We start from the raw sequence: 25313 nt of genomic DNA on the forward strand, positions 1-25313 counted from the left end.
GTAAGCCTACTTAAACAGTGCTTAGTTGTTTAAAAAATAGTGTCTGAAATTAATCCATCCATCACTTTTTTGTATGCTACAATCTGTCACCCTAAGTGGGACAGGTATGCCCCAAAACTAAGCTAAATAAATAAAAAATATTAAGTGTAGGTGCCAAAGGTTTTTCACCTGTGCTTAGGAAGTCAAGTGTTGAAGAATACCAAGGGTGCTTGATTTTGGATCCAACTCATGCGTTTCTCTCCCATCACTCTACACTTTCTGTGTCTTTATCTCACTTATGAAAGTTCCTTTCGAATCATAGTTTCTCCCTTTGAGGCTATTTTCTAATATTTCTCTTGTTTCCCCACTTGTCTGACTTTCTCTCTCCTGCTCAAAGTATGATTAGGGAAAACTAGCCCAGGTACCAAAAAATGAGTGCTGCTGCCCACCACCTGCACAAATTAGACACTGTACCTAACAGGTAAATCAAATACGAATGCTTTCCTAAATTGCGGAAGATCAGCTCCCTGTGCAATGGAATAGGCACATTGTTCCAATATTAAGCACTCTTACGCCTTGCAACAGTATCTTGTAAAGGAAAATTCCAGTGGACAGTCTTTAGCTTAGCCTCAAACTCGGCAAGAAGGGAGTGTTGTTCCGAAATGTTTTTATGCACTGATAGACTTTTCACCCTTGGCATGGTCTCCCTTAACTTTTTGCCTCTGTTCCCCAGGTTGTTGATGTGTGCTGGACTCTGATTTTACTGTTTTTGTTACTCTGGGCACTTTACCACTGCTAACCAGTGCTAAAGTGCAAGTGCTCCTTTACAAAATGTGTATGTAATTGGCTTATCCATGATTTGCATATTTGATTTATTAGTAAGTCCCTATTACAGTGCACTAGAGGTGCCCAGGGCCTGTACATCAAATGCTACTAGTGGGCCTGCAGCACTGATTGTCCAACCCACATAAGTAGCTCTGTAATCATGTCTCAGACCTGACACTGCAGTGTCTGTGTGTGCAGTTTTTACTGTAAATTCGACTTGGCAAGCGTACCCACTTGCTAGGCCTAAACCTTCCCTTTTCTTACATGTCAGACACCCCTAAGGTAGGCCCTAGGTAGCCCCAAGGGCAGGGTGCAGTGTATGGTTAAGGTAGGACATATAGTAATGTGTTTTATATGTCCTGACAGTGAAATATTGCTAAATTCGTTTTTCACTGTTGCAAGGCCTGTCCCTCTCATAGGTTAACATGGGGGCTACCTTTAAATCTGATTAAAGTGTAGATTCCCTTTGGGACCGGATGGACACGTGGAGTTTGGGATCTCTGGGCTCACAATTTAAAAATATATCTTTTAGTAAAGTTGATTTTAAGATTGTGTGTTTGAAAATGCTACTTTTAGAAAGTGAGCATTTTCTTGCTTATACCATTTCTGTGACTCTGCCTGTTTGTGGATTCCCTGTCTGGGTCAGTTTGACAGTTGGGCTGGTTGCACCTCACACTAGACAGTGACACAAAGGGAGCTGGGGTGTAGCCTGCATATCCTGGGAGCCATCTGTGCTAGGAGGGAGGGGAGGAGTGGTCACTCACACCTGAAGGGGCTGTGCCTGCCCTCACACAATGCAGTCTCCAACCCCCTGGTGAGTGTCTGGGGCCTGGCCTGGGCAAGGCAGGATTTCACATTTCAAAGAGACTTTACTTTGAAGTAGGCCTACTTCAATGGAGAAATTGGGTATAAAAAGGGCACCCAAAACCACAGACTTTAGAAAACACTTCTGGAACCAAGAGGAACCTCTGCCTGGAGAAGAGCTGAATAGCTGAGGAAGAAGAGCTGCCCTGCCTGTGACTGTGGTCTGTGGAGCTATCCTGCAGTTGCTGCTTCTGCCAGAGTAAGAGGGCAAAGGCTGGACTTTGTGTGCCTTCCATCTTGAGAAGAAATCTCCAAGGGCTTGATCTAGAGCTTGTCTCCTGTTGTTTGAAGTCTCAAGGACAGCAAAGAATTCTCTCTGCCAGCACCTGGAGTCTCTGGAGAGACTCCTACTTTGCCCTGTGGTGCACATCCAGTTCCTGGGACCCTGAAAGGAGAAGCTGGCAGCCTAAAGACAAGAAAATCCACGCACAGAGCGCAGTGTGGGGAAAAGATTGACGCCAATCCGATCTGCGGCTGAGAGACGACGCTCGCAGGAAACGCGACCGAAGAATCGACGCACGGAGCAGGAGAAACGACGCGCAGCATCGCTGACGGAGGCTAGGAGATCACAACCTGCGCTGCGGGATTTTCGGATCATCGTGCGGCTGGATTTTTGACTCACGTACTGCTGTGCGGAGTTATTTTTGACGCACACCCGCCCGTGCGGGGTTATTTTTGACGCACACCAGGTACATTTTCACTCTAGCAGCGCTAGTGTGAGTTTAAAGCTACTTAAAGACTCTTTTTGCATTTTATTGATAACTTGACTTGTGTAAGGTGGATTTATGTCGTTTTGGTCTTGTTTTGTTTAGATAAATATTTCCTATTTTTCTAAACTGGTGTTGTGTCATTTTGTAGTGTTTTCATTAAGTTACTGTGTGTGTTGGTACAAATACTTTACACATAGCACTCTGAAGTTAAGTCTACTGCTCTGCCAAGCTACCAAGGGGGTAAGCAGGGGTTAGCTGAGGGTGATTCACTTTTACCCTGACTAGAGTGAGGGTCTTGAACAGGGGGTAACCTGACTGTCAACCAAAGACCCCATGTCTAACATGCACCAAATAAGGTACTTACGTATCTGGACGACTCTTCTCTGTTTTGGTCATTCATGTCAGTGGGCGTAATCCGTGTTGCCACTGGGCCCTTGGCATATGGTTTAGGGAGCTGACCTCTAAACTCAGACTGAATAAAATGGAGTTGCCAACTATAAGCAAAAAGAGATATTGTGTAAAAGCAATGATATTAGCACAAATAACATACTAATTCTTGTCTTTAGCGTTGCAGCGAGTCAAACTTGTAAACAATAGAAAAACTGTGTACCTTATAGATAGGACCACTGGAATTATGTGATTCTACTGCAGTAGCATTTTTCGCATTATTATGGATTTTAGATAATTGACACACAATCCGTTATCCACTGCATACTTTGATTTTAATAAGATAACGTTTTAATACGAAGAAATATTTCCAACTGAAACAAACCAAAAGATCCTAAAACACTGCTAAATGTGTTGCCACGCTGTGGAAGGCTCTTTGTTAAAGTTAACCACTCACCTGCCAGTACTGATTGCTATATTTAAATATAAAACTGATGAGTTGGAAACGTTGCCCGACCACTAGTCATATGTGTAAAATTGACAAAATAATAAAGTAATACTGCCACAAAATGTGCTGCATTAAACCTTTTCTTGGTGAATAATTTAATCAGCCCTGCGGCATAGTTTAGTGCCTGCCACATAACATAATTCAAGTGACGCTGCTTGTTCATCCTGACTTGTTCATCCTTGAGTCCATATACATTTTTATAAATAAGTGCTTCTAATGTAGTTGGTGACAACCTTAATTAGGGAGGAGACGGCAATCCAAATGTAATCAATAATCCTACCAAAGTACAGTATCTAATTTGGAAATGTAAAGTACTGCAGGCCTGGGAATTCGAGTATGGAAAATAGTTTATAAAGAAGAATGTTAATGTTCCACTACAAAAGACTCTTCCTCAATATAAACATATTTAGTAATATTGTCCTGAAATGCATAAATGAGAGACAAGAACATTTGCAGACTAATTTGAACAGGTGCAGGAGCCTTTTAGGCACTTTGTATAAACTATTGATCACTTAGAATAAGTTACTTACCTGTAATCCTAGTTCTCTTCCAGGGGAATCCTCATCAAAGTCATAAGCACTGAATTATTCCCGCCCGTGTGCGGGGACCCCCCGAGCACATAACACATATACACACACACACACATATATATATATATATATATATATATGGAAAATGTCACTTACCCAGTGTACATCTGTTCGTGGCATTAGTCGCTGCAGATTCACATGCTGTGCACATCCCGCCATCTGGTGTTGGGCTCGGAGTGTTACAAGTTGTTTTTCTTCGAAGAAGTCTTTCGAGTCAGAACACTGGTAATTCTACTGTTTGATTTAAGTGGAACGGTGATATGACTTTTGGTAAAAATTTAGGATTTGTCCGTAGAACTACTTTATGCTTGTGTATTTGAATAAATGGTTCTTGTATGGTAAATGCTTGAATCTCACTTACTCTTCTTAAAGATGTAATGGCAATTAAAAATGCAGCTTTCCATGTTAAGTATTGCATTTCACAATAGTGCATGGGCTCAAAAGGTGGACCCATGAGTCGTGTTAAGACAATGTTGAGGTTCCATGAAGGAACTGGTGGTGTTTTTGGTGGTATAATTCTCTTAAGACATTCCATAAATACTTTTATGACTGGTATCCTAAATAGAGAAGTTGAGTGCGTAATTTGCAGGTAAGCTGAAATTGCTGTAAGATGTATCTTAATGGAAGAAAAAGCTAGCTGACTTTTGCAGATGTAGTAAGTATCCTACGATGTCTTTGGCAGATGCGTGTAAGGGTTGAATTTGATTATTATGGCAGTAATAAACAAATCTTTTCCACTTATTTGCATAGCAATGTCTAGTGGTAGGTTTCCTAGCTTGTTTTATGACCTCCATACATTCATGTGTAAGGTCTAAGTGTCCGAACTTTAGGACTTCAGGAGCCAGATTGCTAGATTCAGCGATGCTGGATTTGGGTGTCTGATCTGTTGTTTGTGTTGCGTTAACAGATCTGGTATGTTTGGTAGTTTGACATGAGGCACTACTGAGAGTTCTAGTAGTGTTGTGTACCAAGGTTGTCTTGCCCATGTTGGCGCTATTAGTATGAGTTTGAGTTTGTTTTGACTCAACGTGTTTACTAGATATGGAAGGAGTGGGAGGGGGGGAAAAGCGTAAGCAAATATCCCTGACCAACTTATCCATAACGCATTGCCCTGAGACTGTTCTTGTGGGTACCTGGATGCGAAGTTTTGGCATTTTGCGTTTTCCATTGTTGCAAATAGATCTATTTGTGGTGTTCCCCAACTCTGGAAGTAAGTGTTCAGTATTTGGGGGTGAATCTCCCATTCGTGGATCTGTTGGTGATCCCGAGAGAGATTGTCTGCTAACTGATTCTGAATTCCTGGAATAAATTGTGCTATTAGGCGAATGTGGTTGTGAATCACCCAAAGCCATATTTTCTGTGCCAGGAGACACAACTGTGTTGAGTGTGTCCCTCCCTGTTTGTTTAGGTAATACATCGTTGTCATGTTCTCTGTTTTGACAAGAATGTGTTTGTGGCTTATTATGGGTTGAAATGCTTTTAGCGCTAGAAATACTGCCAATAGTTCTAAGTGATTTATGTGAAACTGTTTTTGGTGAGTGTCCCATTGTCCTTGGATGCTGTATTGATTGAGGTGTGCTCCCCACCCTATCACGGAGGCATCTGTCGTTATTACATATTGTGGCACTGGGTCTTGGAAAGGCCGCCCTTGGTTTAAATTTATACTGTTCCACCATTGAAGCGAGGTGTATGTTTGGCGGTCTACCAACACCAGATCTAGAAGTTGACCCTGTGCCTGTGACCACTGTGATGCTAGGCACTGTTGTAAGGGCCGCATGTGCAGCCTTGCGTTTGGGACAATGGCTATGCATGAGGACATCATGCCTAGGAGTTTCATCACCATTTTGACTTGTATTTTTTGCTTTGGATACATGGCCTGTATTACATTGTGAAATGCCTGAACCCTTTGTGGACTTGGAGTGGCAATCCCTTTTGCTGTGTTGATTGTCGCCCCTAAGTATTGCTGTGTTTGACACGGCAGAAGGTGTGACTTTGTGTAGTTGATTGAGAAACCTAGTTTGTGGAGGGTTTCTATGACATACTTTGTGTGTTGTGAACACCTTTCTAGCGTGTTGGTTTTGATTAACCAATCGTCTAGGTACGGGAACACATGTATTTGCTGCCTTCTGATATGTGCAGCTACGACTGCGAGGCACTTTGTAAAAACTCTTGGCGCAGTTGTTATTCCGAATGGCAACACCTTGAATTGGTCATGCATCCCTTGGAATACAAACCTTAAGTACTTTCTGTATGAAGGATGTATCGGTATATGGAAATATGCATCCTTTAGGTCTAGTGTTGTCATGTAGTCTTGTTGTTTGAGTAGTGGGATTACGTCTTGTAATGTCACCATGTGAAAGTGATCTGATTTGATGTAGGTATTTAATGTTCGGAGATCTAATATAGGTCTCAGACTCTTGTCTTTTTTGGGTATGAGAAAGTACAGAGAGTAAACTCCTGTTCCTTTCTGGTGTTTTGGTACTAATTCTATTGCTTCTTTTAGTAGCAATGCCTGAACTTCTAGTCCTAGAAGATCTATATGTTGTTTTGACATATTGTGTGTTTTCGGTGGGACGTTTGGAGGGAATTTGAGAAATTCTATGCAATAACCATTCTGGATAATTGCCAGTACCCAAGTGTCTGTTGTTATTTCCTCCCAATGTTTGTAAAATTGGCTTAGTCTCCCCCCACAGGTGTTATGTGTTGGGGATGTGTGACTTGGAAGTCACTGCTTGTTTTGAGAGGTTTTGGGGCTTTGGAACTTCCCTCTATTTTTTTGGAATTGTGCCCCTCTATATTGCCCTGAAAACTTCCCCGCTGATATTGGCTTTGATAAGTGGGCCTTGCTTGTGAGGTTGTGGCCTCTGTAGGTTGACCTCGAAACCCTCCCCTAAATTGTGTTTTGCGAAATGTGCCTCTGCTTTGTGGGGAGTAGAGTGCGCCCATGGCTTTTGCGGTATCAGTATCTTTTTTGAGTTTTTCAATAGCAGTGTCGACTTCCGGCCCAAACAACTGCTGTTCATTAAAGGGCATATTTAGCACGGCTTGTTGTATTTCCGGCTTGAATCCTGACGTACGCAACCATGCGTGTCTCCTTATCGTTATTGCAATATTTACTGTCCTTGCAGCCGTATCTGCTGCGTCCATTGATGCCCGTATCTGATTATTGGAGATACTTTGTCCTTCTTCTACCACTTGTTGTGCCCTTTTCTGGAACTCTTTGGGTAAGTGTTCTATGAAATGCTGCATTTCGTCCCAATGAGCTCTATCGTATCTTGCCAAAAGTGCTTGTGAATTGGCAATACGGCATTGGTTTGCTGCTTGTGCTGCAACTCTTTTACCCGCAGCATCGAATTTGCGACTCTCCTTGTCTGGAGGTGGTGCATCTCCCGAGGTATGAGAGTTTGCTCTCTTGCGAGCTGCCCCAACAACCACAGAATCTGGTGTTAATTGCTGCATAATATAAACAGGGTCTGTTGGTGGTGGCTTGTACTTCTTCTCCACCCTTGGAGTTATGGCTCTGCCTTTTACAGGATCCTGAAATATTTGTTTGGAATGTTTTAACATTCCCGGGAGCATAGGTAAGCTTTGGTATTGGCTATGAGTGGAAGAGAGTGTATTAAACAAAAAGTCATCCTCAATTGGTTCTGAATGCAAGGTGACGTTATGAAACGCAGCTGCCCTTGAGACCACCTGCGTGTAGGATGTACTGTCTTCAGGTGGCGACGGCCTCGCAGGGTAACAGTCTGGGCTGTTATCTGATACAGGAGCATCATAAAGGTCCCATGCATCAGGATCATCTTGACTCATTGCAGTATGAGTCGGGGATTGCATCAGTGGTGGAGTGGCTACCGGTGATGTGTGCATTGATGGTGGTGGAGATGGTGGTGGAGTTGTTTGTCTTGCCACCTTTGCCTGTGGCTGCTTGTCCTTTGCTTGAAAGGCAAGTCTTCTTTTCATTTTAATTGGGGGAAGAATGCTTATCTTCCCTGTGTCTTTTTGAATGTGGAGCCTTCTTTGAGTGTAGTCTGGCTCAACAGATTCAAGTTCCTCTCCGAACTTATGTCCTTGCATCTGGGAGGACAATCCCTGTTCCTCTGTGTAGGAACCAGTTTTCGGTTCCGAGGCTGGATGTTTCGGATTCAAAATCTTTTCGGTCGCCTTTTTTGGCTCCGAGGAAACCTTCTTTATTTTCGGCGTCGTGGTGTCTCGGTGCCGAACCGTTTCAGTGCCACTGTCTCGGTGCCGAGTCTGCTCGGAGCCGCTGTCTCGGGCCCGAGATTGTTGTGTGGCGGTATCTCGACCGGAGTCGGATGACTTTGCCCCATGCATGCCCTTTTTCGGTGCCGATGATCGGTCACCTATTTTTCGGGTTGAGCCATGGCCTGTTGGCGGTGGCGTTCCCTGGGCTTTTGTTGTCTTCTCGTGAGTTTTATGTTTCGACGACTTACTCACGGTTTTTGGCGTTTCTTCGGGATCGCGCTCGTCCGAGTCCGATTCGTGGATGGAGAAGGTTTCTTCTTCCTCCTCGAAATGCCCTTGTCCTGTCGGCGCCGACGCCATCTGCAGTCTTCTCGCTCTTCGGTCTCTTAATGTCTTCCTCGACCGAAACGCTCGACAGGATTCACAGGTATCCTCCTTGTGCTCTGGAGACAGACACAAGTTACAGACCAGATGCTGATCTGTATATGGATACTTGTTATGACATTTTGGGCAGAAGCGGAATGGGGTCAGTTCCATCAGCCTTGAAGAGACACGTGGCCGGGCCGACCAGGCCCCGACGGGGGGATCAAAAAAAAAACGAAGGGCCACCGGAGCTCTTCAAAAGTCGGTGTCGATCTGTTGTAACTAACCCGATACCGAACGCAAACAATACCGACGATTTTTCCGAGATTCTAACTAACTTTCCGACCCGAAACACGGAGCGAAAGGAACACGTCCGAACCCGATGGCGGAAAAAAAACAATCTAAGATGGAGTCGACGCCCATGCGCAATGGAGCCGAAATGGGAGGAGTCCTTCGATCTCGTGACTCGAAAGACTTCTTGGAAGAAAAACAACTTGTAACACTCCGAGCCCAACAACAGATGGCGGGATGTGCACAGCATGTGTATCTGCAGCTACACATGCCATCGAACATATATATATATATATATATATATATATATATATATATATATATACACACACATATACATGCAGCCTATGTTAAAGAGGTAAAAACATGTTTAATTTTTGTTAAGTTTTCTTTGAATAAATATGAAAAGGAACTTCAGAATTTCTCAAACTCAGAAAGAAATGATACATAGATAACAGAACTATGTTTTATTGGAGAGAAAACTTTATTGAAAAGCACAGACATTTTAGCCAATAGGCTGCATTCATGTTAACATGGTGTAAGGAAATGCCTCCTTGGCATGGTTACCCCCTGACTTTTTGCCTTTGCTGATGCTAAGTTATGATTTGAAAGTGTGCTGGGACCCTGCTAACCAGGCCCCAGCACCAGTGTTCTTTCCCTAAACTGTACCTTTGTCTCCACAATTGGCACAACCCTGGCACTCAGGCAAGTCCCTTGTAACTGGTAACCCTGGTACCAAGGGCCCTGATGCCAGGGAAGGTCTCTAAGGGCTGCAGCATGTCTTATGCTACCATAAGGACCCCTCACTCAGCACATACACACTGCTTGCCAGCTTGTGTGTGCTGGTGGGGAGAAAATGACTAAGTCGACATGGCACTCCCCTTGGAGTGCCATGCCAACCTCACACTGCCTGTGGCATAGGTAAGTCACCCCTCTAGCAGGCCTTACAGCCCTAAGGCAGGGTGCACTATACCACAGGTGAGGGCATATGTGCATGAGCACTATGCCCCTACAGTGTCTAAGCAAAACCTTAGACATTGTAAGTGCAGGGTAGCCATAAGAGTATATGGTCTGGGAGTCTGTCAAACACGAACTCCACAGCACCATAATGGCTACACTGAAAACTGGGAAGTTTGGTATCAAACTTCTCAGCACAATAAATGCACACTGATGCCAGTGTGCACTTTATTGTAAAATACACCCGGAGGGCATCTTAGAGATGCCCCCTGAAAACATACCCGACTTCCAGTGTGGGCTGACTAGTTTTTGCCAGCCAGCCACACACCAGACATGTTGCTGGCCACATGCGGAGAGTGCCTTTGTCACTCTGTGGCCAGGAACAAAGCCTGTACTGGGTGGAGGTGCTTCTCACCTCCCCCTGTAGGAACTGTAACACCTGGCGGTGAGCCTCAAAAGCTCACCCCTTTGTTAAAGCACCACAGGGCATCCCAGCTAGTGGAGATGCCCACCCCTCCGGCCACTGCCCCCACTTTTGGCGGCAAGGCTGGAGGAGATAATGAGGAAAACAAGGAGGAGTCACCCCCAGTGAGGACAGCCCTTAAGGTGTCCTGAGCTGAGGTGACTCTTACTTTTAGAAATCCTCCATCTTGTAGAAAGCCATTGGCTACTGCCCTCCCAGACCTAAACACACACCTAAATTCAGTATTTAGGGGCCCTCAGAACCGAGGAAGATAGATTCCTGCAACCTAAAGAAGAAGAAGGACTGCTGACCTGAAGCCCTGCAGTGAAGACGGAGATGACAACTGATTTTGCCCCAGCCCCACCGGCCTGTCTCCCTACTTCGACGAAAACTGCAACAGCGACGCATCCAACAGGGACCAGTGACCTCTGAAGCCTCAGAGGACTTCCCTGCATCCAAAGGACCAAGAAGCTCCAGAGAACAGCGGCCCTGTTCAACAAACTGCAACTTTCTGCAACAAAGAAGCAACTTTAAAGGCTCCACGTTTCCCGCCGGAAGCGTGAGACTTTCTACTCTGCACCCGACGCCTCCGGCTCGACCTGCGGGAAACAAACACCTCTGGGCGGACTCCCCGGTGACTGCGAGCCCGTGAGTAGCCAGAGTTGACCCCCTTGAGCCCCCACAGCGATGCCTGCAGAGGAAATCCAGAGGCTCCCCCTGACCACGACTGCCTGTAACAAGGGACCCGATGCCTAGAACCAACACTGCACCCGCAGCCCCCAGGACCCGAAGGAACCGAACTCCAGTGCAGGAGCGACCCTCTGCCTAGCCCAGGTGGTGGCTACCCCAAGGACCCCCCCGTGCCTGCCTGCATCATTGAAGTGACCCCTGGGTCTCCCTATTGTTTTCTACACAAAACCCGATGCCTGTTTGCACTCTGCACCCAGCCGCCCCTGTGCTGCTGAGGGTGTACTTTGTGCCTGCTTGTGTCCCCCCTGTGCCCTACAAATCCCCCTGGTCTGCCCTCTGAGGACGCTGGTACTTACCTACTGGCAGACTGGAACCGGGAAACCCTTGTTTCCATTGAAGCCTATGTGTTTTGGGCACCTCATTGACCTCTGCACCTGACCGGCCCTGAGCTGCTGGTGTGGTAACTTTGGGGTTGCGTTGAACCCCCAAGGGTGGGCTACCTTGGACCCAACTTTGAACCCTGTAAGTTTTTTACTTACCTGTGAACTTAACAATTACTTACCTCCCCCAGGAACTGTTGATTTTTGCACTGTGTCCACTTTTAAAATAGCTTATTGACATTTTTGTCAAAACTGTACATGCTATTGTGATTATTCAAAGTTCCTAGAATACCTGAGTGAAATACCTTTCATTTGAAGTATTACTTGTAAATCTTGTAAATCTTGAACCTGTGGTTCTTAAAATAAACTAAGAAAATATATTTTTCTATATAAAAACCTATTGGCCTGGAGTAAGTCTTTGAGTGTGTGTTCCTCATTTATTGCCTGTGTGTGTACAACAAATGCTTAACACTACCCTCTGATAAGCCTACTGCTCGACCACACTACCAAAAAATAGAGCATTAGAATTATCTACTTTTGCCACTATCTTACCTCTACGGGAACCCTTGGACTCTGTGCACACTATTTCTTACTTTGAAATAGTATATACAGAGCCAACTTCCTACACATGGTAAAGCAAATAAATGGCACTGTGCCTTTGAGGCCTCAGAGACCTCCACTATCCTACCATGCCTCAGAGGTAAGAGAAAGGTGACAGTTAGGTGGCAGTTAAATCAGTTTTTTTTTTTTAATGGTGAAGTAGAGAATGCGAAAACTCCACTAAAACGTGAACTGCTGTATGCAAAGATTCGTCCGTGGAGTTGAAAGGGTTGCTTATGACTTTGATGAGGATTTCCCTGGAAGAGAACTAGGATTACAGGTAAGGAACTTACCCTTCTCTTCCAGGGGATCCTCATCAATAGTCATATTCACTGAATAGAGTAGCAAGCGTATCCCATACCCCTGGTGATGAAGCTAGATTTAGCTACAGCAGCTGATTGCTTCATTTAAACAGGTTTCGTAACAAGGCCTGTCCTACTTGGGTGTCTGCTCCAGTAGCTGAATCAAGGCAGTAATGTTTTGTTTAAGTATGTACAGATCTCCACGTCGCTGCTTTGCAGATTTCGGAGATGGGGAAAGTTTTTTTAGAAGAGCTATTGTTGCTGCCTTGCCCCTGGTAGAATGGGCTTTGGGCCTGGCAGTCAATTGCTTATTGGCTAACTGTTAGGTAAATACAATGCAAGAAACTATCCATCTAGAGATAGTTTGTTTGGAAGCAGCCATGCCTGTTCCCATTGGTCCATAGTTCACAAATAAATGATCAGATTGTCTAATGTCTTTCGTTTTATCCAAATAGAATTTTAGAACTCTTTTTAGATCTAAAGAGTGTAGAGCTCTTTCTGCTGGCATGGAAGGTTTGGGAGAAAACGTAGGTAGCAAAATAGTCTGGTTAATATGGAAATCAGAAACCACCTTTGGAAGGAAACTAGGAAGGTTTCTCTTAACTACCTTATTGTCGTCAAACACTGTGTAAAGCTCTTTTGCACAGCGAGCCTGAATTTCACTTACTCTGCTCACTGAGGTAATAGCTACCAGAAACGCAACAGATATGCTGTAGGGAAGAGTTATGTATGGGCTCAACTCAAAAGGAGGACCTATCAGTTTTGAAAGTATCATATTTAGCTCCCAGGGAGTAGAGGGTGAACAAACAGGGGGGGGAACTTTTCTTAAACCCTCTAAAAAATCCTTAACAACAGGCATTCGGAAAAAGGATGTCTGAGAAAGTGATTTTCTATTGCCAGTTATAGCCACAAGCTGTACCTTTATTGATGAAAACCGCAAACCTGATTTTGACAGATGGAGGAGGTAAGGTAAAATGACATCCTCCTGCCCCAGAATTGGATGGAAATTATTCTGGATGCACCACATATAAAACCTTTTTCATTTAAATCCATATGTGTGTCTCGTCTATGGTCTTTTGAACTCCTTGAGAATGTCCATGCATTACTATGAAAGACCTAAATGGCCTTATTGGAGGAATTCAGGAGCCATGCTGTCAAGCTCAAGGAAGGAAGGTTAGGATGGAATATTTTCACCACAACTTTGTGAAGGAGATCCAGTCTGCACAGCAATTTCATGTGTGGTTTCTCTGAGAGATGAAGTATGTGTCTGTGTACCACTACTGGCGAGGCCACGCAGGGGCAATTAGGATCATCCTGGTCCTGGCTTGTTGATGACCTTCGGAATTAGAGGAATGAGAGGAAATGCATACAGAAAACTTTCTGACCAGTTGATCAAAAGGGCATTGCCCTATGTCCCTGGACGGTAAAACCTGGATGCGAAGCTTGGGCATTTTTTGTTTGCTTCATCTGCGAATAGGTCTATTTGCCGTTGCCCCGTTCCTGAAAAATAGTTTGAACAACGTTGTTGTTTAGAACCCAGTCGTGATTTTCTGCATACGTGTGGCTCAGAAAGTCTGCTTGGATGTTCAAGGATCCTGGAAGGTGTACCGCCAAAATAGTTGTTTTTGGCAAGTAGCCACTTCCAGATTGCTTGCGCTTTCAACAATAGGGTCCGTGAGGAGGTCCCTCCTTCCTTATTCAGGTAATACATTGTGGTGGTGTTGTCAGTTTGAACATTTCAGTGCTAAATGGACTGCTCTGATTTCCAACATGTTTATTTGATAAAGTTGTTCCTTGTCGGACCACAGGCCCTGAACCTGTAAGGGACCTATGTAGGCCCCTCAACCCTGAGAGGACGCATCTGGGATCAAAATCTGTGTCGGATGTGTTTGGTGAAAAGGAACTCCTATCTGTTAATACTGTTTCTGCATCCACCATTGGAGGGATAGTTTGAGTTCCCTTGTGAGAAGTATCTTGTCTTCCTATTGGTTGGAATATTGAGACAACTTATCTTCCAGACCTTGCTGTAAAGGTCTCATGTGCAGCCTGCAATTGGGAACAATGAAGATGCAGGAGACCACTGATCCCTGTAGTGATGCAACTTGTCTGGCTGACGGGCGAGGAGTGCAGAGGAGATTCGACATTTCATGTCGATTGAGTATAACCTTTCCTCCGAAGGATACACTCTTGCGTGGTTTGTATCCGGTGTTGCTCCTAAGTAATGGATGTTTTGAGTTGGTCTTTGTGTGGATTTATTTATGCTGATCTAGAAGCCTAGAGTTTGGAGGCAAAGCTGATAATGCGTTTGGGCTAGTTCTGGGGAGGTACTTTTGATCAGTCAGTCGTCTAGATATCGATAGACACAAATCTGCTTCCTTCTTAGATGTGCAGCAATTACTGCCATGTAATTCAAGAATGTTCAATGGGCTGATTTTAGGCCGAAAAGTAAGAATTTGTACTGCTAGTGCTTGGATGCTACCCTGAAGCATAGATATCTCCAATGTTTTCTTGCGATTGGAGTATGGAAGTAGGCATCTTGAAGGTCTCTGGAGCACATCCAGTCCTCCTGATGGAGTTGGGGGTAAATCTGATGAAGAGCAAGCATTCTGAATTTTTCTTTTTGGATGAACTGGTTCAGAAGTCACAGATCTAAGATTGGCCTGTATTCTTCTTGAGATGGGCCTTTCTTCTGGATGAGGAAATAACGTGAGTCAATGCCTGTGCCCCATTGCAAGAGTGGAACCTCCTCTATTGCTTCTTTTTGTAGTAACATGTCTACTTCATTTAGCTGGAGGAGGGGATTTGAACTTGAGTGCATAACCATTCTGAACAATGTTCAAAAAACGTTTGTCGTTTGTTATTTTGAGCCACTCTTTTAAATGCTTGGTAATGCATCCCCCACCAGAGGTAGAGACAGAGAAGAGGGAAGCTGGGACTCATTGTTTTGACTGTCCTTTGGAGGAGGATGCGGAAGGACGGGAGCATTTTGTCCTCTTCCTGGTCGTCGAGGATAGTGATGCAACCAGTAGTATTGTTGTTGTTGTGGCACCCAGTGAGGGGTTTGAACCCTCTGTTTCACATGACGACGGTCATAGGGCCTGTATCTTCTTCTGAACTCTTAAGTTTTCAAGGCACATAGTGGTGTGTGTACGGAAAAGAGACGATCTGTTAACCCCTTCGCTGCCAGACTTTTTCAACCTTAGGTGCCAGGCATTTCTTTGGCTATTTGGGGCAGTTCGTGCTCAGGCCCTCAAAACCTTTTGTCCACATAAGCTACCCACACCAAATTTGCGTTGTTTTTTTCCCAACATCCTAGGAATTCTAGAGGTACGCAGAGTTTGTGGGTTCCCCAGAAGGACACTAAGAAATTAGCCAAAATACAGCGAAAATTTCATCTAAAAAATAAAAATGGGAAAAAAGGGCTGCAGAAGAAGGCTTGTGGTTTTTCCCCTGAAAATGGCATCAACAAAGGGTTTACGGTGCCAAAATCACCAACTTCCAGGAACAGGCAGACTTGAATCAGAAAACCAAATTTTTCAACACAATTTTGGCATTTTACTGGGACAAACCCCATTTTTTATATTTTTTTGTGCTTTTAGCCTCCTTCCAATTAGTGACAGAAATGGGTGTGAAACCAATGTTGGATCCCGGACAGCTAAACATTTCTGAAAAGTAGACAAAATTCTGAATTCAGCAAGGGGTCATTTGTGTAGATCCTACAAGGTTTTCCTACAGAAAAAAACAGCTGAAATAAAAAAATATTGAAATTGAGGTGAAAAAAAAGCTATTTTTCTTCACGTTTTACTCTGTAACATTTTACTGCGATGTCAGATTTTTTAAAGCAATATACTGTTACGTCTGCGGGATTCTTCTGGTTGTGGGGATCTATAGGGCTTGTAGGTTCATCAAGAACCCTAGGTACTAAGAGCCAATAAATTAGCTGCATCTTGCAATGGGCTTTCATTCTATACCGGGTATTCAGCAATTAATTTGCTGAAATATAAAGAGTGAAAAATAGGTATCAAGAAAACCTTTGTATTTCCAAATTGGGCACAAGATAAGGTGTTCAGAAGCAGTGGTTATTTGCACATCTCTGAATTCCAGGGTGCACATACTAACATGTGAATTACAGGGCATTTCTCAAATAGACTTCTTTTTTACACAGTCTTATATTTGAAGGAAAAAATTTAGAGAAAGACAGGGGGGCAATAACACTTGTTTTGCTATTCTGTGTTCCCCCAAGTCTCCCGATAAAAATGATACCTCACTTGGGTGGGTAGGCCTAAGGCTCGTGACAGGAAACACAACATGCACACATCACATATCACATATTTACAATGAAATCTGACGTGTTTTTTGCAAAGTGCCTAGATGTAGATTTTGGCCTCTAGCTCAGCAGGCACCAAGGGAAACCTACCAAACCTGCACATTTTTTAAAACTAGACACCTGGGGGAATCCAAGATGGGGTGACTTGTGGGGCTCTCATCAGGTTCTGTTACCTAGAATCCTTTGCAAACCTCAAAATTTGGCCAGAAAAACACTTTTTGCTCACATTTCACAATTTCCTTCCAGCCAGCGTTCCCCCAAGTCTCCCGATAAAAATGGTACCTCACTTGTGTGGGCAGGCCTAGTGCCCGCAAAAAGAAATGCTCCAAAACACTATGTGGACACCTCAAAATGATCAAATACTAAACTACATGTTTTTGCGGGGGTGGGGATCTGCGTTTTTGGTCCTGGGCTCAGCAGCCTTATAGGGACAACTACCAAACCCAAACATTTCTGAAAACTAGACCCCCGAGGGAATCCAGGGAGGTGTGAATTGCGTGGATCCCCCAATGTTTTCTCACCCAGAATCTTCAGCAAACCTAAAATTTAGCTAAAAAAAAGAATCACATTTTCCCCACATTTCTGTGCGGGATCACTGCACCGGGACAGATTTCCTACCACCCAACGTTCGCCTCAGTCTCCCGATAAAAATGATACCTCATTTGTGCGGGTTGGTCAAGTGCCTGTCACAGGGAAGAGCCAAAAACATGTCGAAATTGAGGGGGAACCAAAGCGGCTACAGAAGGGCAGTTTGAAATAATAAAATGCAGCACAATTTTTATTGGTATAGATGAGACAATGCTGGGTGGTAGGAATTTTGTGGATTCCTGCAGATTCCGGAAGGTTCCATCACAAAATATATATATATATGCACACATATACATGCAGCCTATGTTAAAGAGGTAAAAACATGTTTAATTTTTGTTAAGTTTTCTTTGAATAAATATGAAAAAGAACTTCAGAATTTCTCAAACTCAGAAAGAAATGATACATAGATAACAGAACTATGTTTTATTGGAGAGAAAACTTTATTGAAAAGCACAGACATTTTAGCCAATAGGCTGCATTCATGTTAACATGGTGTAAGGAAATGCCTCCTTGGCATGGTTACCCCCTGACTTTTTGCCTTTGCTGATGCTAAGTTATGATTTGAAAGTGTGCTGGGATCCTGCTAACCAGGCCCCAGCACCAGTGTTCTTTCCCTAAACTGTACCTTTGTCTCCACAATTGGCACAACCCTGGCACTCAGGCAAGTCCCTTGTAACTGGTAACCCTGGTACCAAGGGCTCTGATGCAAGGGAAGGTCTCTAAGGGCTGCAGCATGTCTTACGCTACCATAGGGACCCCTCACTCAGCACATACACACTGCTTGCCAGCTTGTGTGTGCTGGTGGGGAGAAAATGACTAAGTCGACATGGCACTCCCCTCGGAGTGCCATGCCAACCTCACACTGCCTGTGGCATAGGTAAGTCACCCCTCTAGCAGGCCTTACAGCCCTAAGGCAAGGTGCACTATACCACAGGTGAGGGCATATGTGCTTGAGCACTATGCCCCTACAGTGTAAGCAAAACCTTAGACATTGTAAGTGCAGGGTAGCCATAAGAGTATATGGTCTGGGAGTCTGTCAAACACGAACTCCACAGCACCATAATGGCTACACTGAAAACTGGGAAGTTTGGTATCAAACTTCTCAGCACAATAGATGCACACTGATGCCAGTGTGCACTTTATTGTAAAATACACCCAGAGGGCATCTTAGAGATGCCCCCTGAAAACATACCCGACTTCCAGTGTGGGCTGACTAGTTTTTGCCAGCCTGCCACACACCAGACATGTTGCTGGCCACATGCGGAGAGTGCCTTTGTCACTCTGTGGCCAGGAACAAAACCTGTACTGGGTGGAGGTGCTTCTCACCTCCCCCTGTAGGAACTGTAACAATTGGCGGTGAGCCTCAAAGGCTCACCCCCTTAGTTACAGCACCACAGGGCATCCCAGCTAGTGGAGATGCCCACCCCTCCGGCCACTGCCCCCACTTTTGGCGGCAAGGCTGGAGGAGATAATGAGGAAAACAAGGAGGAGTCACCCCCCAGTCAGGACAGCCCCTAAGGTGTCCTGAGCTGAGGTGACTCTTACTTTTAGAAATCCTCCATCTTGTAGAAAGCCATTGGCTACTGCCCTCCCAGACCTAAACACACTCCTAAATTCAGTATTTAGGGGCCCCCAGAACCGAGGAAGATAGATTCCTGCAACCTAAAGAAGAAGAAGGACTGCTGACCTGAAGCCCTGCAGTGAAGACGGAGATGACAACTGATTTTGCCCCAGCCCCACTGGCCTGTCTCCCTACTTCGACAAAAACTGCAACAGCGACGCATCCAACAGGGACCAGTGACCTCTGAAGCCTCAGAGGACTTCCCTGCATCCAAAGGACCAAGAAGCTCCCGAGAACAGCGGCCCTGTTCAACAAACTGCAACTTTCTGCAACAAAGAAGCAACTTACAGGTTCAGGGCCTGTGGTCCGACAAGGAACAACTTTATCAAATAAACATGTTGGAAATCAGAGCAGTCCATTTAGCACTGAAATGTTCAAACTGACAACACCACCGCAATGTATTACCTGAACAAGGAAGGAGGGACCTCCTCACGGACCCTATTGTTGAAAGCGCAAGCAATCTGGATGTGGCTACTTGCCAAAAACAACTATTTTGGCGGTACATCTTCCAGGATCCTTGAACATCCAAGCAGACTTTCTGAGCCACACGTATGCAGAAAATCACGACTGGGTTCTAAGAGGAATGCGGAAGGACAGGAGCATTTTTTCCTCTTCCTGGTCGTCGAGGATAGTGATGCAACCGGTCGTATTGTTGTTGTGGCACCCAGTGAGGGGTTTGAACCCTCTGTTTCACATGACGACGGTCATAGGGCCTGTATCTTCTTCTGAAGTCTTAAGTTTTCAAGGCACATAGTGGTGTGTGTACAGAAAAGAGACGATCTGTTAACCCCTTCGCTGCCAGACTTTTTCAACCTTAGGTGCCAGGCCTTTCTTTGGCTTTTTGGGGCAGTTCGTGCTCAGGCCCTCAAAACTTTTTGTCCACATATGCTACCCACACCAAATTTGCGTTGTTTTTTTCCCAACATCCTAGGAATTCTAGAGGTACGCAGGGTTTGTGGGTTCCCCAGAAGGACACTAAGAAATTAGCCAAAATACAGCGAAAATTTCATCTAAAAAAAAAAAATGGGAAAAAAGTGCTGCAGAAGAAGGCAGGTGGTTGTTCCCCTGAAAATGGCATCAACAAATGGTTTACGGTGCCAAAATCACCAACTTCCAGGAACAGGCAGACTTGAATCAGAAAACCACATTTTTCAACACAATTTTGGCATTTTACTGGGACAAACCCCATTTTAAATATTTTTTGGTGCTTTTAGCCTCCTTCCAATCAGTGACAGAAATGGGTGTGAAACCAATGTTGGATCCCGGACAGCTAAACATTTCTGAAAAGTAGACAAAATTCTGAATTCAGCAAGGGGTCATTTTTGTAGATCCTACAAGGTTTTCCTACAGAAAAAAACAGCTGAAATAAAAAAATATTGAAATTGAGGTGAAAAAAAGCAATTTTTCTTCACGTTTTACTCTGTAACATTTTACTGCGATGTCAGATTTTTTAAAGCAATATACTGTTACGTCTGCGGGATTCTTCTGGTTGTGGGGATCTATAGGGCTTGTAGGTTCATCAAGAACCCTAGGTACTAAGAGCCAATAAATAAGCTGCATCTTGCAATGGGCTTTCATTCTATACCGGGTATACAGCAATTCATTTGCTGAACTATAAAGAGTGAAAAATAGGTATCAAGAAAACCTTTGTATTTCCAAATTGGGCACAAGATAAGGTGTTCAGAAGCAGTGGTTATTTGCACATCTCTGAATTCCAGGGTGCACATACTAACATGTGAATTACAGGGCATTTCTCAAATAGACTTCTTTTTTACACAGTCTTATATTTGAAGGACAAAATGTAGAGAAAGACAGGGGGGCAATAACACTTGCTATTCTGTGTTCCCCCAAGTCTCCCGATAAAAATGATACCTCACTTGGGTGGGTAGGCCTAATGCTCGTGACAGGAAACACAACATGCACACATCACATATTTACAATGAAATCTGACGTGTTTTTTGCAAAGTGCCTAGCTGTAGATTTTGGCCTCTAGCTCAGCCGGCACCAAGGGAAACCTACCAAACCTGCACATTTTTTAAAACTAGACACCTGGGGGAATCCAAGATGGGGTGACTTGTGGGGCTCTCATCAGGTTCTGTTACCTAGAATCCTTTGCAAACCTCAAAATTTGGCCAGAAAAACACTTTTTGCTCACATTTCACAATTTCCTTCCAGCCAGCGTTCCCCCAAGTCTCCCGATAAAAATGGTACCTCACTTGTGTGGGCAGGCCTAGTGCCCGCGAAAAGAAATGCTCCAAAACACTATGTGGACACATCAAAATGATCAAATACTAAACTACATGTTTTTGCGGGGGTGGGGACCTGCGTTTTTGGTCCTGGGCTCAGCCGCCTTATAGGGACACCTACCAAACCCAACATTTCTGAAAACTAGACCCCCGAGGGAATCCAGGGAGGTGTGACTTGCGTGGATCCCTCAATGTTTTCTCACCCAGAATCTTCAGCAAACTTAAAATTTAGCTAAAAAAAAGAATCACATTTTCCCCACAGTTCTGTGCGGGATCACTGCACCGGGACAAATTTCCTACCACCCAATGTTCGCCTCAGTCTCCCGGTAAAAATGATACCTCATTTGTGCGGGTTGGTCAAGTGCCTGTCACAGGGAAGAGCCAAAAACATGTCGAAATTGAGGTGGAACCAAAGCGGCTACAGAAGAGCAGTTTGAAATAATAAAATGCAGCACAATTCTTATCGGTATAGATGAGACAATGCTGGGTGGTAGGAATTTTGTGGATTCCTGCAGATTCCGGAAGGTTCCATCACAAAAATGTGGGAAAAATGTGTGATTTCCACTAAAGTTGGAGGGTTGCAGGGCATTGTGGGTAAGAAAATGGTGCATGTGAAGCACACCACCCTGGAATCACCCAGATGTTTAGTTACCAAATGTGTCTAGGTTTTGTGGATTTTTCTACATGGCAGAGTCCAGTCCAAAAACTGCAGCCCTCACCATTCCAAGTAGAACGATTTTGAGAGCTAGCCAAGCTTTCATGGCCCAAGTGTAAAACCAAAACCCAAAATAATCAAATGTCTTCTTGCTTGCTGTGGGCTAAGATGTTTTAGTGTGCGGGGGGATAGCTGAAAGACCGTTACCCCCTTCAGTTGGGGTAGGGGCATAACCAGGCCCATACTGGTTGGTAGCCACCACCCCACTATTTTTTATTTTTATTTCCTGGCATCTAGTAGACCTTCTGTCCCCCCGGGGTGTGGATTCGGGGTAATTGCCCCATCTGCCCAATGGTGTTCAGAACAACTTTGGCCACATTTATTTGGGGTGGGGGTATGGCCATACCCCCACCCTCTTATTTTGAAAAAAAACATCGCCCCTGGTGGGCTTTCTGCCCCCCTCGGGGGCAGGTGGGCCTTCCAAAAATAGGCCGATCTGGCAGATATGGCCAACAGCAATGTGCCCCCCAAACAAAACACACACATACACACGCACCAATCCCTGGTGCCTAAGTGGTTTCTGCCCTTACACATAATTACAATAGGCCGATCTGCCCCATTGCCTAAGGGGTTGTTCCCCTCACTTGAAACTGCAAAAAAAAATAAAAAATCCCTGGTGTCTAGTGGTTTTGCCTAAGGGGTCCCTCCCCATATATAAAAAAATAAAGTAAACATAAAAAAATATATATCCTGGTGTCTAGCGGTTTCTGCCCCCCTTGTTATAATAGGCTGATCTGCCCCCAGAGGGGTGAGAAAAGGCCTAAAAATGTTTTGCCCCCCTGGGGAGCGGCCCTTGCCCAATTCAATAAATATGAATAAAAAACAAAATTCCCCGGTGACTAGTGGTTTTTGCCACCCTTGGGGGCAGATTGGCCTAACAAAAATAGGCCGATCTGCCCCCAAGGTGGGCAGAAATGGTCTAAAAATAATTTTGCCCTCAATGGGGAGACCCTTGCCTAAGGGGTCACTCCCCACATATATAAAAAAAAAAAAGAATTATCCCTGGTGTCTAGCAGTCTCTGCCCCAGCGGGGCAGAAATGGCCTAAAAATAAATTGCCCCCCTGGGGAGCGTCCCTTGCCCAAGGGGCCGCTCCCCTTATTCAATAATAACAAATAAAAACATTCCCTGGTGTCTATTGGCATTTCTGCTGAGAGAGACATCAAAGAAAAGGGAAGGTCTTTCCTTTGATGCCTTTCTCGGCCCCTCCACGTGATCGGAGGAGAAATGCCTTTGCATTTCTCCTCCGATCCGCGAGGGGTAAGCCTCTGATAAGGTCAGCACACAATTGCGTGCTGACATCATCAGACACCACAGGGGGGTGGGGGTGGAAGGGGAAGCGATTCCCCTTTCATCCTTGCCCAGGGGAGGGGAGTGCAAGGCCCCCGGGGGGAGCACTAGCAGTGCTGCCTAGGATGAAACCGTTACATCCGAGGCACCCGAAAGGTTAAAGGGAAGATTTGATATTCTCTGTGGAGCTTCAGGTTTCAATCCTGTAAGTCTTAGCCATGATAAATGTCTCATAGTGATGCCTTGAGAATAACCATGTGCAGATAGATCGGAGGCATCAGACGCTGCGCTAATGATCTGGTTTGGCACTAGACCACCCTCTTCTAAGATATCCTGAAAATCTTGTCTGTCTTCTTTAGGCAGTTTCTGTGAAAACCTAGAGAGGGAGTCCCACAAAGACCTGTCATACCTGCCAACCATCGCCATTGCACTGGATACCTTCATGTATGATCCTGAGGTATTAAACATTTTCTTCCACATCGAGTCAAGTTGTTTGCTATCTTTATCCGGTAGTGCCGTTGAGAATGAAGCAGTGGCATTAGTTTTTTTTGCAGCTGCCACAAACACCAAATCTGGGGAAGGATCAGATAGGAGGAACAAAGGGTCTTGTTCAGGTCCCTTAAATATTGTTTGGAGTCTTGATGGCACCGCTCGAACAGACGCTGGAGTAAGAAAAGTCTGCATAGCAGGTTCAAGGAGCCCAGGTACTAAAGGTAGCAGTAGTCTGGAAGAAGACCTGTGATGGAGAGTTTCAAAATTGATGGACGAAGTAGACACAGTTGTTGCAATGTCAATGTTTAGCTTCGTCGCCCTCTGATGAAGACATCATTGAATGTAACCAGGTCATCCATGGGAAAAACTCTAGGGTGGAGGGGAGTCCGACAGCGGTGGTGAATAGTTCCTTATGGAGGAACGAGAAGGCGAAGAACAAGAGGGTGATCTATGCCTTCCTAGAGACCTGGAATGGTAGTGGGATGTGACCTGGACCAAGTCCTGGTATGTGTAGATCTAGATGGAGATCTATGAGATCGTGGGTGTTTACTTGGTGTTTTCCTTCTAAGTGGACTCCTAGAATTTTGTGGCATCCTTGATGGTGTATGCGCAGGCGTAGGTGTTCTGGAAGGGGAATAGGTTCTTGAAAAATCAGAGTCTGAAGTCCAATGTCGTCGAGGGAGACACGGAGACTGTAGTGCGGACTTATCTGCCCAAGGCGCCATCTCTTCATGAACAGATCTGATCTCTGAGGAAAGAGATCTGCTTTACGATGTCAAGAATCTTGGTTGCTAAGTCGACCTGGGCCTGTCTCTCTGTAGACTCTGACTCAATGTCGACAGTACTTGACATTGACCTTTTCCGAATGTTGATATTGGAACCTCAGCAGGTAGAGTTGCCATTGGTTGCCTTGGCATCGAATCCTGTGCCATTGACATATCTTGTGGCGTCAGATTAGTTGTCGGTGAGCCTGCCGCCAACGATGTAGGTTGTCTCAACATCAAGTGACAATGTTTTGATGAAGACTTATGCGACGTTGCCCGTGTCAACATCGACTGGATTGGAATTCTTAACGTCAATTGCCAATGCCTATCCGACGTCTGTCTTGTCGACGTTGATGGTTGTCTAACAAAAAGTAGACATGTTTTACTTCTAACATAGGCTGCATGTCTATGTGTATATATATATATATATGTATGTTATTTGCTCTGGAGTCCCCGCATTCGGGTGGGAATAATTTATTGCTTATGACTATTGATGAGGATCCCCTGGAGGAGAATAAATGTTTTCAAAGATAATATATAAATACTGGAGTTTAAAAAGGTCATATAGCATACAAAAAAATAAAAAAATAAAAACCGACGATGGCAAAAAGCTAGCATCACAATGACAAAACTCAGTACATTGTGCAACATCCAGTAAACATTACAGGACTTAAAAACCGGTAGAATTAAATGTAGCCTTATATATTTAACCTAGTGTTTCACAAAACCTTCTCCCAGTTTTTGCCACAGATTGCAGAAACTCCCCATGTGCTGGGTGTCCAGACCATACACACAGTGACGAATGCACAATCAATCAATATTGGCGTAAACTGCATACATAGTCAATCGCATTAAAGTGACAAAAGTTGCAAACCTAAATATGTTACACATTCATGTAGACTTCTCAAGTTCCGTACACTAATACCTTAGTAAGAGAAAGCAGTAAGGCAGGCGTTCTTAAAACAAACAATTGCAGGGACTGGGTCGTAGGTATATCTCTATCAAAATACAATAGTAGTCACAAAAGAGCCATGTGCGAGTAAGACCAGCATGTTTCTTTCTTTCATGGGACTACATATCCCTCTAAATTTACGGTGTATAATTGCAGATACAGGTCCAAAACTTCATTAAAATATCTTGGAATGGGAAGGCAACCTGT

General features: G+C 44.5%; 1 protein-coding gene across 2 annotated transcripts in view; it reads right to left on the reverse strand.

Annotated features, from left to right (window-relative positions):
- Positions 1-25313, reverse strand: part of ALG9 (ALG9 alpha-1,2-mannosyltransferase) — a 956626-nt gene that overhangs the window by 467898 nt on the left and 463415 nt on the right. For both annotated transcript variants that reach the window (XM_069225004.1, XM_069225007.1), the window contains one exon: positions 2743-2872. In XM_069225004.1, coding sequence (XP_069081105.1) covers positions 2743-2872 — 130 coding nt within the window. The remainder of the gene's footprint in view (positions 1-2742; positions 2873-25313) is intronic.

The sequence above is a fragment of the Pleurodeles waltl genome, chromosome 3_1 (assembly GCF_031143425.1).
Source record: "Pleurodeles waltl isolate 20211129_DDA chromosome 3_1, aPleWal1.hap1.20221129, whole genome shotgun sequence".
NCBI lineage: Eukaryota > Metazoa > Chordata > Amphibia > Caudata > Salamandridae > Pleurodeles > Pleurodeles waltl.